The sequence below is a fragment of the Pempheris klunzingeri genome, chromosome 14, assembly GCF_042242105.1.
Source record: "Pempheris klunzingeri isolate RE-2024b chromosome 14, fPemKlu1.hap1, whole genome shotgun sequence".
NCBI classification, from domain to species: domain Eukaryota; kingdom Metazoa; phylum Chordata; class Actinopteri; order Acropomatiformes; family Pempheridae; genus Pempheris; species Pempheris klunzingeri.
The window spans coordinates 20,329,780-20,343,333 of NC_092025.1; the positions used below are offsets into that span (position 1 = coordinate 20,329,780).

The following is a 13,554-nucleotide window of genomic DNA, read 5'->3' on the forward strand; positions in this document are numbered from 1 at the left end:
CAGCAGTTTACTGTGAATAAAATGGTATTAACACTAATACAGTCAAAGCTATTATTTAATAAAGAACTGTACAGCCTCTCACAGCGAGGCATTATTTAGCTGTTAATGAACTGGTCCCACTCATCTATTGTGCTTCTCTCCCTGTCTTTGAGTAGGTAATGTGGCTGACGTCAACAGAAAGTTCGACTGAATACCTTCAGCACTAAATATTCTGATAAAACTGATCACAAAGTTCATTCTTTTTACTGACGCTTTATAGCGGAGCATGGAAACAGAACTCTATCAACGGGCCTAATGACTTGTAAAAAGTGCACAGGCCCACTGCAGCCACTGACGGGTACAATGAGGAGAGTAAAGGTTACAATCTTCATGAAGGCACACGTTTTCTGCTGAAGGGTCTGTTTGGCTTAACATGACTGCCTGTTCAACCACAGTTTGAAAATGATTTTATATTACTTAACAGGTAGTCAACAACTACAAATTTGCTGTGCTAAACTCCATCTCCCTGCTATCTCCTCCATCTTTTAAACTCATTTAAAAGTCTGTCTGTGTATCTTCTGCTTTGCCTCCCCTGTGCATTTGCCCAGACTACAGCTTCATTATGAGACGGACCCTCTCTACGTTCCTCCTCACTTTACCAGGAGCCTATTAGGGATTTTCCCTTTTATTTATTGATTAATACATCATCAAGTGGAGCTCCAGCAGCAGCCCAGGGAACAACAGCGAGGTTCCCCTGGTGTCTGCAGCCTTCGTACCGGCTGCCCACTTAAGATTCAGGAGTCGCCTCGCCTGTTAGACAATGATTGCTATTATTCTTTTTTTTTTCTAGGCAGTGCTGCTAGTGAGAGAGAGTGGCTGCATTTTCATCGTGGCTCGTGTAGGAGTTAAAGGGGAAAACGAAGAATCAGAATTGTCGAAATTTCCAGACTTAAAAAATGTTGGTGAATTTGGGGCGCGGAAATATTTGCAGCTTAACCCTTTTTTATGGGCATATAAAGGGATTTTTTTTACCTCTTTTAATAATAAAGCACCTTGCTTTTTCTTATCAAAGGCACAGTGTTGTGAAACCGCTGGATGTAACATCAAAGCATGAAGTATTCCCCTAACCTACAAAATCAGTCTCACCACAAACAAGCAGGCAGAGAGAATGGGATCAGTGTGGCTGTGGAGAGAGGGAGGAAGGAAAGAGAAGAGAGGAGGCAAAAGGGGAGAGGAGAGAAAAGAAAGTGGAGCTTTGTAGGAGAAGCTTTGTGAGGCTTTTTCCTCCCTCGCTGTCAGGCAGTAGAACATTAAAGTGGAGGAGAGGAATTTGCATTCTCTAAATCGCTCCCTGTCTTTCTCTCTGTCCTCAGTTCACATGCTGACTGTCGTGCACGTGCACTCACACGTACATGCCCTTCTGCTCTTACATAGTTCACTAATTCACTGAGGCTTTACTGCCGTGACACAACCGTTCACAGCAAACAGAGTGGCAGGAAAATGCACATAAATGGGGCTGTTGTATTGAATTGGTTGTATCTAATAGACTGGCAGCAAGTGTGTTTTGGAAGGCTAATGAGGTAATTGCTTTACTCAAACTTGACACCAATACAACTTTCAGCCTTGTGGTCTAAAAAGCGCGCAATGGCCAAGAATCGAAAAGTTTAAAAGTTGAAAGTTCGTTATAGACTTGCTTAAAAAGTACAGGAGGAGCAGGGATCAGAGCTCAGAGCTGGAGAAGGAGGGGTCGTCATGACAACACAACACTGTCAGGCAAGTCCCGCCCCTTTAAACTTCAAACCAGAAGCTCGCATGTGTCTCTGGTTCTAAATCTGGCAGGAAGGCAGGGCTGGAAGTCATAGAGACAGAGGGCTGGAGCAACAAGACTCTCCACAGTAGAGCAGCAACCTTCAAAAAAAGGAAAAGGAAAAAAAAAAAAAAAAGGGGGAGACAGTTGGGTCACGAGAGTCCACCAAACGTCCAGGAAACAGCTCACAGCTCAGGGACTCGGCCAAAAAAGGCGGGGAGCAGTTTGTTATTGGAAAAGCTGACAAGAGAGCAAGCGGGGAGGGGAGAGTAAGAGAGAGGTGGCTGCCTGACTTTGACTTGGTCAGTAAAGGCCTCTTGCAGCTTCTAAGCAGCAACTCAATCCCATTTTTATCTGCCTGACACACCTCGGCTTTGAGCAGAGCTCACCAGGAGCCCAGAACGGAGGGAAAGAGGGGAAGTGAAGAGAGAGATCTAGAGGAAACGTGGAGGAAACCATAGTCAGAGAGGAGAAACCATGGTAAGTTTGGTTTCAGTGCCCTGTTTGGACTGCTCATTAAGTGTGGTTGTTGGTGTGGCTGTGGTGGGCGGGGAGGTGGGCTGAGCTTTGAGTGCTGCCACCTTATACATTCAAAAAGTGGACTAAATTAAAGCGGTGGCTCTTTTTTGTTTGCAGTTTTCTTCTTTCTGTTGGCAGACATTTTTTTTTTTGTTTGTTTGTTTTCTTTTCCCACTTTGTGCTCGCCGGCCGGGGAAAAAAAAAAGCATGCTGTATAACCATTTTATGGATGCAGAGCCTCTGAGACTGAAGCAGTTAAATTAATGTTTTTTGTTGTGCACTGAAAGTTGGGAAGAAATTAAGCTTGGGAACATTCTTTTCTTTTTCTTTCAGAAATGAAATTGCAAGAAAAGTGATTTCCGAGGCTGTTTGCTCTAAATCTCACCCCCTTTCTACAGTTTTTGTGTATACAGAGAGGGGAAGAGAGGGGAAGAGAGGGTGGGTGGGTGGGCTGACCGCCCTACTTCCCCATATCAGTCCCAGCAACACATTTGGTTTCAATTACTGTGTTCCTCAGGGGAACAAGCTGCTATAAATAAGTAACAAGAAGCTGAGTGTGGACAGACTGCAGCCTACTGTCAGGGCTTGGCTGTAGAGGAGGAGGAGACACATGCCTCAGCACTGACTCCGGTCCTGCTCTGGGTTGGGGGATGTGTTCAGTTGCGGTGAAGGGGCGTGTGTGTTCGGGAGAAGAGGTCTCGTTTAGCTCCACTTTCTGTGTGGCTCAGTGGGTAGGAGTCATTTCTGTTAGTAAGTAAGTGAAGGTTCCTTCAGTGCAGAGGCCAAATCATTAAACATCCAAACGTTGTTATTTATGTTTTACTCCTCCAGGAGTTTAGAATTGAGTTTTAACATCAGTCTTGAAATATAATCTACTGTCCATCCATTATAAGCAAACTTTTGTATTTTTGCTTCATACTGTGCTTCTGCCTCATCACTTATGCACAAACATGTCAAGGCCATTAGCATCAGCCAGCTTAGGTCTGTTGACTTTAGTACACCCACCCAATAGCTTAAAAACATGATCTAGAGTTCAATTACTTCTTTTTTTTTAATGCCATTAGTGAGACCTTCTTTATAACCAGACAGAAAACCAATGAGTGGGGCCTTTTCCAGGAGACTTTTCAAACTCAAAATTGCTGCCTCAGGTTTTGCAAAGGTCTCATTATCTCATTTTTTTTGACAGGATTTTATGCAGACCTTCCTGTTCGTGACCAGACAGAAGTCTGGCTACGCTTGATTACACTTATTGAGATGCAACACACTTACTCTTCTTGCTGAGCCTGGTCACAGACATGAAAGTTCCAAAACTTCATACTGTGGCTCAACCAACAGGGACTGAGCATTTCTGCTACTCTTTGGGTGAAACACAAAACCTTTGGTGCACATTTGTGCACTGTGTGAACGTTACTCATATAGAGGGTCAACAGGATTCCTGCTAATTGAAGTCTGGCTTTAAAAGAGTTTGCTTTCCCAGTTGATGCTCACTTAAAAAGTAAAGCACTGCTGCATCGTAACATTACGTCTCCACATCACTACTTAGTGTTTTTCCCAATGTGCTTGCAGGATGGATTTCAGTTTTAATACAGTTTGTGGAAAAACCATGGAATAAGAAGGTTCAGATGTTTCCCTAATAATTCCTTTTTTGTTCATTAATTTAACATCTTATTACCCAGCTGAAAATATTTCTGCCGTTCAAAATTCAGTGCACTTTCCCAGAAAGTGAGTCGATACCCAATCATATAAAAACTTAATTCAGACCCTAACGTAAAGCATTACTTTTTCCTGAGGTGACATCGAAAGTAAGGAGCAGCTCATAATGGGTAATTCAAATGTTGCAATTTCATATGTATCTTTAAAAATGTCATAAATGTCATATAATTTGCATGAAAAACGACTATGAAGCATTGAGCACCACCCAAGTTTCATTTTGGTTTCACCAACAGTGGAAACAAAGTACGACAGGAAGAGCTGCTGTGTCCCACCGACAGCCAAGCAGCCGTTTTGAACTTCTGCACTTGTTTATACATTGATTACACTTGTGTGAAGTAGCTCTCTGCCACTGGGAAACTCCATTCGCTCCCAGTGTGACTCTGACATGTATAACAGCCCACCTGCTTCAGGACACACAGCAGCTGTCGGTCCACACACAGTTATATTAGGAACAGAGTCAGAGCTCCAAATAATCCTTCCAGTCCCCAACCCCCGACTCTCCGTCTCTGTCTGTACATAGGCTTTTTACTGTCTGCCTGCCTGCATGTAGCTTCCAACAGTCTACTGTTACCTCATTCCAAGGACAGAAACAGACACAAACAGTCCAACCTACACTTGCACAGATATAGTACCAACATATTTACAAGCAGTGTTTTTGCCAAGTGCTGAAATGCACAGAGAAATAAACCCTGCAGGAGTGAAACCTTCAACATTTATACGGGGAGGTGAATCACATCCAAATAGCAGTGTAGCAGTCAAATAGTATTGTAGTTAAGGCTCATTCTAGTCATTCTAGTTCTAGCAGAAAAGATCTGTCTTAAACGGAGCAGATTTAAAAAAAAAAAGAAATGGTTTTAACCTGGATTTCATGTCTGCCACACATTTTCTTTGCTGCAAAAATATGGTGATTATCATAAGTACAGTCAACTAGGCTTAGAAAATGCTTCCATGAATAGAAAGTAAAGAGAAAAATGAAGAAAAACCTCAGATGACTTGATGATTGATTGATACAGTGTATTTGTGTCCCATATTTTATATTTTTTGAAATCCATTTTTGCCAGGACACTTTTATTTACATTTTAAACTAGATTGTCATATTTAATTATTAATTCAGTTCATGATTTATTCTTGAAGTGATTACTCTAGCAAACACTGCTTATGATATGATGTAACCATTTGCAACAAGAAACACAGTATTATTTTATCACTGCATTAACATTGGTTTGATACAATTATACAAAAAGATTCATGGAATATTTCCTACATTTATTTCTTTTGCCATTGTTGAAAAGACAACATACATGGAGCTGTTTGTTCAGGTCGTGTGGGCCTGCACCATCTAGACAGCTATATGATTTCCTGAAGAGGCATCTTTCAGTTTGTTGAGCTGTTTTTATCATGATTCACTCGGATTTGATCAGACATGACATGTCATAAAGGTTCAAAACCCCTAGATGAATCTTTGATCTAAATTGGATTAATGTCCTGTATTTTTTTACAAGCTTTTTATTTTATGCATTGTGTCAAACCTCCATATGAAAACATAGTAATTAAAGCTGCCAGATGAATGTAGTGGAGCAGAAGTATAAAGTAGCTTAAAATGGAATTACTCAAGTAAAGTACAAGCACTTCAAAATGGTACTTGTACTTGAGGACTGTATTCTAGTAAATGTAGCTCATTACTTTCCACCACTTGCTGCTTTAGAGTCATGAGACGAGTGATGTCAGTGGCTGAGAGTGTGTTTACTCATCCGCCCACCTCATCCAGACCTTTTGCACTTGCACCGGTGAACATACATGGACCAAAATAGCAGACGCGCTTACAGAAACCCACGCATTCTGTGTGCCCAAAACCATGTACATTTATTGTTGCACTTGTAGCCTTGTTTATTCATTTGTCTATTTTTTATGTTATTCTTCATATCCATATTTTTTAGATAAACCCCACTATAATGAGCTTAAAGCGTATCATTAATGCCGTATTAGAACTGTGATTTTACAAAAATATGCAGGCAGAGACTGTGACGAATCCGTGCGTCATTTTAACTTTCATTGTCGCTACTTTCGATGTAGGTTTGTCACACTGGCTTCTCTCAGAACGTTGTCCGTGACTCGGTAACCCTGCCAGTGTTTCCACCCACTGCGCCGCACTGGAGAACATTCCAGCAAAGTGCTGCAAAAGTCAACAAAGTCTCTCTCAGCCAACACTGAGGGCTTTTATCCTGTCCAACAGATCTCTGCTGCAGCAGTTTGGCACATTAGAGCCACGCTTCAAAAGATCAGTCTTTGCTTATCTGAACAACATTTAACATCTAACCAGCATCTCTGCAATGAGATTTCACTGCTCTACTGGACAGCAGGGACACAGGGACCACTGGGCAATGGGTATTGATGCTCGTAAAATGTTCTACAATTCTTTATTGTTACTATAAAAGTGCCTGTTTTCACAACTTTTTAAAAGCTACGAACTTTTCAGAGAGAAAGAGACCAAAGAAAAGTTGCAAAGAATGCAACTGTAAGAATGGAGAGAGAAACAAGGAAGAGCAGGGAGACAAGTCAGGAAACGACAACAATTAATTGCTCATGTGGGGATTCTTGAAACCCTAATTGTGAATTCTTGATTCATTTGGTCTCTCAAAGAATTTGTTCTAGAACTGCTGCTTAAATATTTGATATGAATTGATACTACATAAATAAAGATTGATTGATTTATTAATTAATGGGTTATAATTAGTCAGTCTGTCCATAGAGGAACTAATAATAACACAACCAAAGCATCATGCTGCTTACAATCAGACGTAAGATGTCAGACTAGTTTGGAATTGTCTATGCAGGCTTCTGGTCAAAGGTGTTGGCTCCATTTTTTTTCTAATTACAGCAATGTATATAGTAGTAATTAACTGGTATTAAGTGTAACGCACACATGCTTTTTGTGACGATGTTTAACTTCTGCTAGCTAGCATTAGTGAGCCTACACATTTTTTTTTGTAATCACATGCTCTTTGTCGCAGAGGGTTAGAGTTTGTCAGCTTTGTGCACAGCGTCACTTACAGTTTGTTTCTACAAACATTCGGCCAAATAATATCACACCTGAGTATTGAACAGACCCTGTGACTCTGATCAAGGACACGTTTCATCTTCAGATCAGCTTTTAAGCAAAATGGCTGCCAATACACAGCACTATATTGAACAGCTGGCGACTTGCCTTGTGGTGAGGTACTCGTACTTCAGCTTTCTGCCATCGTAAAACCTCCCAAAGTCTGGAAAATTGTGAGGAATGACTCATCAGACCTTTTCATTGTTTGCTGCTGAGGATTGCAGAACCCTTTTTTGTTGTTGTTGACATGGGACACCAGCCCACATTTTCTCAGGCGCTGGTGGAGACCAAACCAGAGCTAAAACATGTTGTGGCTATAGTTTATATTTCAACTTTACACCTCCAAGTGGCCAGAAAAATTTATTATTGCAGGTTTTAAGGAAAGGTTATGACATTTTGGGAAATATTACTCTCATGTTTGTACGGTAAGTATGAAGCTACCTTGACTAGCTGGTTAGCTTAGCTTTGCACAAACACAGGAAAGAGGGAAGAACAGTCAGCGTGATTATGTACCCTACCAACACCTCTAAAGCTCACTGATCAGTTTAATCGATTTAAGGGTAAAAATGACATAATTTTCCTTTTTATGAGTGGTAATGTACCGGCCTAATTCCTGTCCATGCAGCCATGGAGAGTGGAAGAAAACACTAGTCTAACAACAAGCTGAAACTTGTTCAAGAAGTTGAAAGTTGTACATCACTCTGGATTTGCAGACTTTTTTTTCACCCCATTAGATTTATCTGCATTTTTTGTCTATTTTTTTTAAAAACCTTTTTTCATGAAGGGGACTAATTTAAATTTGAATCATGGTGGAATTCAATGAAACAACTGCAGGGATTTCGTTTTTCCAGATAGAGTCTTTTTACATGCAGCGTTTCTGTTATTTCGCTCCACCCTCCTGCAGACAGATGGATGCATAGAGTTATGGGGGGTGGAAAATGAGAGGCAGATGAGTCTGAGAAGAAGAGGTGAAAAAAGGGAGGAAAGTGATGCAGGAGAAGAGAGGGGGATTTGCTGAGTGAGTGATAATTTGAGGATTAGACTTTGGAGCAGGAGTCGAGCTGTGCCGAGCCAACCTCTTCCCACATCCGCTTGGCATGGTGCTGCAAAGTCATTTCCATGGAAATTATGACCCCACCCCAGTTGTTTGTCTCCAATGTGCTGTGGGGTAAATGGCGACTAAAACCCCAAAAGCTGAGTGATTATAAAAAGAACAACAGATGAGACATATATCCATGTGTTTGCTTCATTCTCCTGGTGTGTTTTCTTTACTCCTCATTTAGTGAGTGGCGTCTGTAAAACTGACTGGACACCCGAGGGTCCGTCCATTACTGTCTTCTTAGTATTTATTTTCTTATAAAGTGTGATCCAACCATGAGGCAGGTCAATTAAGAGGGAGAGTTCTTATTTACTGTGACAGCCTCGCAGTGCCTGCTGTCTTTTCACATCATTACAGCTTCTTCAGACCTCAGTCAGACTGAGAGACGGATACAATTAGACTCCACCGGTCAATCTGTGTTTCTGGTTATACATGTACAGTATGCCTCAAAAAATGATATGTAAAAAAATAATTAATCAATACTGAAAGTTGGAAACTTCAAGTTTTCTTTTTTTAAACATTTTCTCACTTTAACACAGACATTCAAGTGTTGAATTTGTTTCATATATTCATATATATGAATATGCTTTAGTTTTGGAGAGATTGCTTTCTTATGTCCTTGCTGATTTTGCACAGTGTGAGTTCTGAAACAAATATCAAACATCAAAGTTGAAATACCCCTAAAATATTTCCAAATGTCGCCCAGTCAGCCCCCTAAATTCTCATTATTGAGGGCTACAGTATATTCAAATTTCTAGTTGACTTTGACAAAAGTGTTGTTCATGAAACAAATAGGCCTACACTGGCTGTAAAGATCCGTTTGGTTGCTGACACCCAGATGAATATGTGTTTGATGGAAATTGGCTGTTCTGTCCGTTTCAATCTGCTAATTGATGGTGCTGCTCGCAGTGTGAACATGAAGTCAGGGTTTGGGTCCAAGTTTGAGCAGCTTGATTTATTAATCAGTTGGATTTGTTCAGATTCCAACAACTTTTTGCACGAAAAATAAATATTTCATCTACGCTTACGCAACAGAATTATTATTAGTTAATGAAAGATGTACTTTCAATAAATAATCAGTTGTGCAGTTATGCACCTCAAGTGCTAATTTGGTGATTTGCAGTTTGAAATCCAAACATCATGGTCATCATCAATGGGGCTACATTCAGCTGCAAACGTTCATCTAAGGCCACCATCAGGTTCACATCTGTGATTCAGAGCAAAACGTCCCAGCAACTACTGAATGGGTTTCCACTGAATTTGGTTCAAACATTCATGTCCACCTCTTAATGAATCTCAGATTGGTCTTTGAGTTAAAAATGTCTTTGCGTTCACTTCCTGTGAAGTATGTTCTTTTCTGTCTTCCTTTCTGTAAACAGAGGTTCTCCCTGTCTCTCATTCGCTTTCTCACCTTCCAGCTGTTTGTCACCATATATCTTTTTAAATTAATAAACAATCTGTGTTGTTTCCTTAAGAACCAGGAGTTAAACCGTCAATAAGTCTAAACAGGAGGTAACCTCTTTGTGACTGCAAACTTCAACAGGAAACACCTGAAAGAATCGAGGTGGCATGCATTGTGTTCTATTCATTGAAATTAAAGTAAACACCTGAGACATTTTGATTTTGTTTTGCTGTTTACTTGACTTTGATTACAGCCACGGTTAAGCATGATGACATACTTCTTGTATAGTGTTAACTGGCAAGGTAATTGTCATATTTTAGTACCAATTAAGAGCAGAAGAGTGTTGTTTTGGTTGGTAGTTCTCTCAGAGAGAGGAGTGCAGGGGAAAGAGTGTCTCAGTTGTCCTGAAGTTCGATTTCTGAAGACGCATCTGATGTCATAGTATCTGCAGGTTTTTTACAGATTGGCTTGAATTTATATTTATATATATAAAATAAGTGACAACATTGCTTCGGTTAAGGAAAAGGTCCTGGTTGAATGCTAAAGAGGTTAATGCACCCAGTCTTGTATTTAAAATCACTTCTGCTTTTAGCTTTTACCCAAGACTATGTTCACTCACTATTCTTAACCAAGTCCTTTAAGTTGCCTTGACATAGCTATACAATCATTCATAATGCTTTAGATGCCACCAGAGGTTACTGTAGCGAAAGTACAGAAACCGTTTGTCTCTCGTACTATTGAAGACATATTTGCTATTGAAGATATATTTGCTATTGAAGGTTGGTAGTATTGTCATGATTTCATGGAAATAAGATTGAGTGTTTACAAGTGATTACATCAGTGAATCATTTCTTTCAGCATACAGAGGGCATGTGAATATCATATTAAGATTGAATTCCACTAAATTCTAAAGACTAAAAACTGTCCTTTAACAGTCTGTCTCAGCTTCGAGGTTGTGGTGTCTTTTTCTCTTCTTTGCTCTAAAACACACAGATATCTCTTTCCTTCGTCAACCTTTAACTCTAAATCTCCTTCTTTGTCTCTTCCATTTTGTCTCTTGGTTTCTCTTCTCCTGCTCACTCGCTCTCTCCTTTTTCATTTTTTATTTCATTCTGGAAGTTCTTGTGAGGTATTTTAGGTATTTCTCTCTGTTTATCTTCCTCTGTCTCTTCAATTTTGTCTCTCATTTCTCCCTTTCTCTCTCTCTCTCTCTCTCTCTCTCTGTATACTTATCTGTTGTTTTCTTTTCTATAAATCCATCGCGTCCCCAAGAGAGTACAGCATGACCGATTGGCACTTACCATAAAAATTGTTGGTCTAAATAGTCCCAGACTCCCAAACAACACAGTGTTGTGCATATCAATGAATGTTCAGTGTGCATCAGAGAAGATGGACAACTGCAGCTGAGCACCTACTGTATAATGATGGGTGCAGTGCACGATAAATACCACAGATGTTTACCGGAAACCACGTTTGCGGTGCAGAGAAGTCAAAACCGCCATCAGTCAGCTCATGATTTAATGACTTGATGGCTGAGGAAATTAATGCAAAGGGATTTAGTCCAAAATGAAATTACAGTGGATACTATGGATGTTGATCAATTTTGAGCTCCACGTAAACATGTTGTTACATAAGCTGCATTTTATCATTATTCTGTTTGTCAGCTACTCAACAAAATCAGTGACTTTGCTCTTATTGAATATGCTGAAGACATGGCCTGTCGGCATCCCTGTCGCACACACCGTCCTGATTCTGTACAAGGTGTTCAGCTTTGGAAGCATTTTCTGATCTAATGCCTTGTTTGACAGTGTCTTTCAAGGCCATTAATAAATGTGTGTCTGTGTGTGAGATAACAGGACAGGAAATGGAACAGGTAACACATTTCCTGTCTGTGGGTGTTGAGACTGGCTAAATCCTCTTCCACTCAACCCATGTGGATCAAAGCACATTTCTACTCCAGAGCTTCAAAGTAAGCAGTCAAATGCTCAGACTTGCTCACCAATCTCATGTCAAAAGTGCCATAGCCTTTGTTAAAAATAGTCTGAAACTTCAGACAACAGTCACCCTGAGAGGTAAAAAATCTAACACTATCTCACCATCATCTCATGATCCTGTAGGACCCTCCGTACCGCTCCTCTCCCTCTTTGAAATCCTTCAAGTTAAACACTCATGCTTAGATATAATAGCTTCTCATTGGTTTTCATTTTATACATACACTTTTGTTTGTTTTTCCGTGCTTTGCAACCTCCGGACTTATTTTCTTTATGCACTGAAGTGCCTTTTGTTTCAGTGCAGGGTCAGCCAGTGTGGGTTCTTTATTTGTGCCCACTTGTGCAAAGAACTCATGTCAGTCAGTCTGAAAAAAAAAAAGTGCTCTTCAGAACGAGCACTCTTGAAAAATAAATGAACCATTCTTCCATGCAGCAGTCACAAGAAAAGTAGCTATTGGATCAACTCCGATTCTGAAGTTCATGCACAGAGGACTTTCAGCCTGTAATTAGTCTTACTTTGTTACCAGGGTGACTGATTGCAGACAGCTGGAAGGGAAACAATTTTCGATTCCTGCAGTGTTTGCTACAGGTTGTGGGGTGAAGATACACATCAACGTTGCAATGGTTCTGGACAGAGATGTTATGTTGATTGATCAAACTTTTTGTTGGGAGGTGGATTTAAAACAGAAAAGAAAAATATAAAAGATATATTTCATTATATGCCCACAGATTCAGAATTTTGGAACAAAAGTACCTTGTTCTAGTTTTTTTCTGTGTCAGTTATTTTGTGTTAATTTCATTAAACAAAACTTTATCTGGGAATATGGACCATGCGAGCAACACTGGACCTTAGCTAATACCGTGGAGCCTGCTATAGTTGATTTTTAGTGTTATTTAGTACATTTATCAGTTCACAAAACTAGCTGACATGGAGTAAATCTGGGATTTTTTTCATCCCCTGAAGATCTGGTCCCCAGGGCAGTTGCCCACTTTATGCAGTTGGCAGTGAGTGTGAGACAGCAGCTCAGTCATGACTGAACAGACATCTGAAAATAGAGCTTATTATCCCTTTAATGGGTGCACCCTGAATGCTTTTGAACGATTGCAAGAATTGGAAGGACCAAATGACCAAAAATAAAAATGTGGTTATGCATTTTCAGCATTTCTGTTATAAAGATATTCCTTACAGTAGTGATGGAATAGGCTCATTTGCAAATATGTTCTTCACTGAAGGATGATAGACATACAGACCCCTGATTTAAAGCCAGAGAGATTGTTTTTGGTTTGTTGAGACCCCTGCTGAGCTCAAAAGAAATGCAGAAGCCCAAAGCAACCGGCCGCAGTTATGCTTCCAAGAATCTGTCTCAAGGAAGCTGCTTTTGGCTGTGAGATTAATATTTATTTACTGTGGTTTTGGAAAGAAGTCCTGTGCCATCTGGTTGAGCCACAGAAAATCCACCATTTTCCCCTTAAAAATCCCCCACAGACTCGTCCAATAGGCAGAGAGATCCTGCAAACGGACAGACAGCTAAGCCAGTAGAAGGTGCCTGATATTTTCTGGATCACCGACAATCCCTGTGTAATACCAAGGAAACACTGAGAAACGACTGAGACAGAAGCACTGAACCAACCACTTCTGTACTGGAGAGGATTCTTCTTCTTTGTGCCAGCACTACTTTAATCTAACAGCGCAGAGCAGAACTTTGTCTCGTCCTGCAACTGCATCAGGACATAGTTTTAGTCATGTTGCAGTACACGTTTGCCTCTTTTTATTGTCCCTCTAAACACTTTTGCACTCTTCCTGAAACTCATTACATGATATTATTCCCAAGTTGTTTCTCCATGTTGTGTTTGTATCAACATCTATTAGACGTCTGTCCGTCCTGGGAGTTTTTCTTTATTTGAAGTGAGGATTAAAACATAGATGGTGTCGTATTTTTTGCAGAT

General features: G+C 40.3%; 1 protein-coding gene across 1 annotated transcript in view; it reads left to right on the forward strand.

Annotated features, from left to right (window-relative positions):
* Positions 1–1,955: 1,955 nt before the first annotated feature.
* Positions 1,956–13,554, forward strand: part of sgcd (sarcoglycan, delta (dystrophin-associated glycoprotein)) — a 122,015-nt gene continuing 110,416 nt past the window's right edge. Inside the window, exon 1 of the mRNA XM_070843766.1 lies at positions 1,956–2,266. Within this exon, the coding sequence (XP_070699867.1) occupies positions 2,264–2,266 (3 nt within the window). The 5' untranslated portion in view covers positions 1,956–2,263. The remainder of the gene's footprint in view (positions 2,267–13,554) is intronic.